This window comes from Myotis nattereri (assembly GCF_964212035.1).
Source record: "Myotis nattereri genome assembly, chromosome: 3".
In the NCBI taxonomy this organism is placed as follows: domain Eukaryota; kingdom Metazoa; phylum Chordata; class Mammalia; order Chiroptera; family Vespertilionidae; genus Myotis; species Myotis nattereri.
Genome location: NC_138077.1, coordinates 204495514 through 204500841, shown reverse-complemented (window position 1 = coordinate 204500841; position 5328 = coordinate 204495514). Strand labels below are relative to the sequence as shown.

Sequence of the window (5328 nt, the reverse complement as noted above, 5' to 3'; positions counted from 1 at the left end):
GGTCCAAGGACTTAACATAAAAACAGACTATTGTACACTGTGATCTCACACGGTCCTGGGTCCTCACCCCCAGAGAGGATTTGCCAAAAGCAGTGGGACCAGCACAGAACCAGGTCTAGGTGAGCAAGCCACCTGTCTGTGGCTTCTTTCTTATTCTCTAGTAGGCAGAACGCTTCATTACCAGGTAAAATGCGTGCAATACCAGAGATATAGTATACTGATATAAACAATTGTTGTTTATCTGAAACAAATTTAACTGGTGTCCTGTGTCTTTATATGTTAACTCCAGAAAACGTCAGGAGGCTAGCCTTAGACAAAAGCTTGGAGGCATCTCAGCCTTGCAAATTGAGACTTTGCTGTTGGCCACTCCCACCAGCCCCTGCCATTCTGGGGGAGGGGAGCCCCAGGGCAGTAAGGTCCAGAGGGTTTGTTTAGGAGACCCAAAGCGGGAGCTACAGCAGGATTTTTTAATGTCCTTCAGGCCAAAAACCACCAAAGTCCATTCTAAAAAGGGGGCTGGTTGAGTTCGTGTCTTCATTAGATCCCAGGGCTAACCTGGCACCATGAAAAGCACTCGGATGATCACCGGGCTTCTCAGAGCCTGTTCTCTTGTGGGGAAATGAGGTCACGTCTACATCTCCGGGGTGAGAACAGAGGGAGACTTCCATGTCCTTCCGGTGCAATTTTTACCACAAGCACGGATTATTTTTATAATCAGCCAAAGGCAGTAAAGACATTTCCATATTGTAAATAAAATAAAGTAAGGCTGCAGTAGACCAGAAATCTGTGCGGCCCCTCTAAAGCTATGATTCTGTAATTCTAAGTAATTTCTTGTTCTTTATTTGCATGTCATTTGAGAGCATTCAGAAATGCGGCCTTGTTGTGGATTTTTTGCTTTTATTCCCCTAAGGCAGCGGTTCTCAACCTGTGGGTCGCGACCCCTTTGGGGTCGAACGACCCTTTCACAGGGGTCGCCTAAGACCATCAGAAAACACATATATAATCACATATTGTTTTTGTGATTAATCACTATGCTCAATTTGTAACAATGAAATTGGGGGTCAACACAACATGAGGAACTGTATTAAAGGGTCGCGGCATTAGGAAGGTTGAGAACCACTGCCCTAAGGATTCTGAGCTCAGCCACTCACTACTCCTGCCCTCTACCCTGAATGTTGCCCCCACACTGTGAAGCACATCACTGCCCCCCACTCTCAGAGGACTTGCTTCCGTCTGGCCAGGCCCAAAAGTCTAGGTCTAGGCTCATATCTGACCTGGCGGACTCCCCAGATGACCTGTTCTGCAGCCAAGGAAAGGGCTCAGGTGAGAGCCTCCTGTGGCAGCTCCTGGACCCCCATCAGCACAGACCTGGGAATCTAGGGAGCTTGTGTCTTAACAAATCCTGAAAGGGGAGGTGTGTCCCCACACTCAGGGACAACTGTCTCCTTCCCAGCACATTAGAACTCCTCCCTAGAAGGAGCCCCCACTGGAGGGTCCCGGGGGAGGATGGAAAATGCCCCATCCACATGCAGCATAAGGATGCAGAGAGTGAGGGCCCGCTCATGAGGGTCACTCAAGCCTGAGTGGGCCCTAGTTCCACCTCCTACCAGCCTTGTGACCTTGGGCAAGTCACTTAATTGGCCTGGGCTGTCCTGAGGGTCCAATGGGATACCCAGTGCAAACCCTCAGGGGCGCTGGGCAATGCTGGGCGAAGTCACCGTCCCTGTTCTCTGTTTAATCCTCTGGAGAAGCCAGAGGCGGTCCTTTGGCCAGAAAGAAGGAGCTTTTCACCTGCTGGGCCCACAGGCCCCCAAAATGCTCTGGAAGTTTCCTGCACCCTCAAAGGATACCCTCCCTGCTTCGTGCCAAGCGAGGGGCACTAGCAGCCACTGGAGCAGTGCCTGGGCCTCCCAGCTCAGACGAAGCGCCTGGCCCACGACCTTGGAAGAACCTGGGAGAGAGCTTCGCCAGGCGACAGTACTTTTCCACTGCACCGCTCAGGCCACCTCAGCTGGCTTTCTGCTGTGCAGACAGGAGGCAAAGGGAGCCAGGCCGCCCCATCAGGAACCCTCCCAAAACCACGCGGAGACCTGGGGGTAAGAACACGCTGTGCTGAGCGGCAGGGGGAATCCTAGAAAGAGAGGAGGGGGGTCGCTAATGCGGCTCTGGGAGCTTGGAGACCACCAGTGAGGCCCGAGAAATCTGCATTGGCAAAGCCCTCCCTCCGCTGCAGGCGGTTCCTACTCCCTACCCGCCCCTCCCACCCCCACCGCTCCAGTAATAATGATTAAATCCGTTCTAGCGCGCCTGTGCTGGGTCTCGGGCTGGGAGCAGCGCTAGCTTGCGAGGGGGAGGAGAGGGTGGAGGGCGAGGGGAGGGGACAAGAAAGCTAGCGGTCCCGCCCGGTGATGCAGGCAGCCCTGGGAGGTGGAGCCCCGCGCCTGAGGAGTCCCCACCGCAGTCGCGCTCTGTCTACCCACCGAGCAGCAGCCGCCAGCCCCAGCTCCGGAGACCTCACACTGAAGCGTCAGGGACCGCGGGATCCACCCTGTTCAGGCCCGGGGGCGCCTCCGCCACGCCCAGCCCCCACCCCTCCTAGCTTCCCGGACGGCTGAGCGACTCCCGGGGGAAGCGGCTCCCGGACGCTCGGCCGCCGCCCGGCCATCTCGGCTGCCAGCCCGGCTGGGCACCGGGCATCTGCGAAGCTAGCCCTGTTTGGCACTGGCCATCTCCGGGCACCTACCGTCTCGGGCGCCGCCCAGCTTCTTGCGACTCCCGGGCCGTGGACTTCGCGCCCTCCCCGACCCCGGCCGCTGGGCAGGACGCCCGTGAGCTTCCGGCGACCCCAGCCCCTTCGGCCGCCACCGCGATGCTGCCCTGGAGAAGGAACAAATTCGTGCTGGTGGAGGATGAGGCCAAGTGCAAGGCGAAGAGCCTGAGCCCGGGGCTCACCTACACGTCGCTGCTCTCCAGCTTCCTCCGCTCCTGCCCGGACCTGCTGCCCGACTGGCCGCTGGAGCGCCTGGGCCGCGTGTTCCGCAGCCGGCGGCAGAAAGTGGAGCTCAACCGGGAGGACCCGACCTACACCGTGTGGTACCTGGGCAACGCCGTCACCCTGCACGCCAAGGGCGAGGGCTGCACCGACGACGCCGTGAGCAAGATCTGGGCGCGCTGCGGGCCGGGCGGGGGCACCAAGATGAAGCTGACGCTGGGGCCGCACGGCATCCGCATGCAGCCGGGCGAGCGCAGCGCCGCGGGGGGCCCCGGGGGCCGGCGGCCGGCGCACACCTACCTGCTGCCGCGCATCACCTACTGCGCGGCGGACGGGCGCCACCCGCGCGTCTTCGCCTGGGTCTACCGCCACCAGGCGCGCCACAAGGCCGTGGTGCTGCGCTGCCACGCCGTGCTGCTGGCGCGGGCGCACAAGGCGCGCGCCGTGGCCCGCCTGCTCCGCCAGACCGCGCTGGCGGCCTTCAGCGACTTCAAGCGCCTGCAGCGCCAGAGCGACGCGCGCCACGTGCGCCAGCAGCACCTCCGCGCCGGGGGCGCCGCCGCCTCGGTGCCCCGCGCGCCGCTGCGCCGGCAGCTCAACGCCAAGTGCGCCTACCGGCCGCCCGCCGCCGAGCGCGGCCGCGGGGTGCCGCGCCTCAGCAGCATCCAGGAGGAGGACGAGGAGGAGGACCCGGACGCGGAGCAGCGCCCGGAGGGAGCCCCCCAGCCCGAGCGGGCCGAGGTGCTCAGCCTGACCCGGGAGCTGAGGACGTGCAGCCTGCGGGGCGCCCCAGCGCCTCCGCTGCCCGCACAGCCCCGCCGCTGGAATGCCGGCCTGAGGGAGCGGGCGGGCCAGGCGCGCTGAGAGCGGACCCGGCAGGACTCCCGGCCCCAGACCCGGCCGGCCTGACACAGCCTCCAACCCCGGCCCTACCCGCTTGGCTCCTCCCTGGCCCCTGGCCCCTGCCTGCCTCGTGGTCTCCGTTGTCCGTTCTGCGCCTCATCCTGCCTCGGGGTGACGCCTGATATGCCCTTGATTATTTGGGGACAAGTTGGGGGGAGGAGTAGCCAATGTTCACCTCGTCCCCTCCACCCCCATCCGGAGTTTCTGGGCGCCCTCCATTGTGGAATTGCCTCCTACGCTTTACACCAAGTCTCTTTGAGAGACAAAAAAAAAATTTTTTTAAATCCTCAAGATAAGGGGGGAGAAGTTTCCAGAAATCCTGGAGGGTGGCTTGGACCTTGGCCAGGTGGAGGCAGCGGCCCTGCCCTTGGCAGCCTGGGCCTTTCTCCCTGGGATGAGGACGACCCAGGTGAGGCCTTCTTGTAGGGGAAGAACAGTGTGGCTCTGGGGAATGGAGGCCGGGCCCCAAGGTGGGCACTGAGTGTGCTGCCTACACAAAGGGGAATTTCGCAGGCCCTCTGCCTGGCCTCGCTACCCCCTGGAGAAGACTGGGATGGTTCTGCCAACCCAAACAGCAGATTAGGCCGGTAACAGCTGTTTGCACCAAGCCTGTGCGGGCACCTGGCATCCCCACAGGACTCCTCATCCACCCCATCTCTCTGCAGACAGATGTGTGTGGTTCCCCGCTAGGTGCCCCACAACCAGGACCAAGGCAGGGCCTCCAGAGGAGGTAAGGAGAACCTTGGGCCGGGGTCTGGGGACACTGACTACCCAGAAAGTGGATGTAGGTGGGATGGCCCCAAGTGGAGGCTTGTCAGAGCAGGAGGGACCTGCCAGCAGCTGGATTCTCAAAGCAGGGTGAGGAAGGAGGGTGCGTTACCCCAACAGAGGGAGTGGGCCCCTGCCCAGGCGTCTGTCAGCAAGGTCACAAAAAGCCCAAAGATCTGTGTGTCACCAACTGATCGTTGTAAATAAAGTGGATTTGCTTTTTCAGCCTTGTCATCATTCCTGTGTTGTGCTGGATGCCAGGCCTGCGGGGAGGCGGGGGGGGGGGGGGGGGGGGCGGGGCGGTGGTGGTGAAAAGATTCTCATCAGAAGCCTAAAGGAAAGGAGAAGACCCCAGAAAGAGGCCCCTTTAGCAACTGGAACCAACTCTCAGGGTTGGGGAGGTAGGAGGGCTATGCCAGGAAGCTGTGCCCTGGATGTCAGGGAATGAGACGGTAGCAGGTGCCTCGTCTGCAGATCACATGTGTGAGGCCTGGAGGAGTGCCCACTGTCTGTTTCAGCCTCCCAGAGTGTGTCTCCTCCTGGTGCTCGGATGCAAGTGTCTCTGGGACATTCGGCAGGAAGAGAGCTCTGGGCAGGGGCTTCTCGTCAGCCATGTGTCTGAGAAGATTCCTGTGTCTGTCAAAACGTTATTTACACTGTCTCCG

The 5328-nt window shown here is 60.9% G+C and overlaps 1 protein-coding gene across 1 annotated transcript; it reads left to right on the top strand.

Moving 5' to 3' along the window:
• Positions 1 to 2616: 2616 nt before the first annotated feature.
• FAM43B (family with sequence similarity 43 member B) lies at positions 2617 to 4888 on the top strand. Its single transcript, XM_081085950.1, has one exon. It carries the CDS (start codon positions 2870 to 2872, stop codon positions 3854 to 3856), a length of 987 nt encoding a protein of 328 aa, XP_080942076.1. The 5' UTR covers positions 2617 to 2869; the 3' UTR covers positions 3857 to 4888.
• The last annotated feature ends 440 nt before the right edge of the window (positions 4889 to 5328 follow it).

What these genes read in the sequence shown, in the direction of transcription:
- FAM43B (XM_081085950.1), top strand. Translation starts at nt 2,870, where the DNA reads ATGCTGCCCTGGAGAAGGAACAAATTCGTGCTGGTGGAGGATGAGGCC.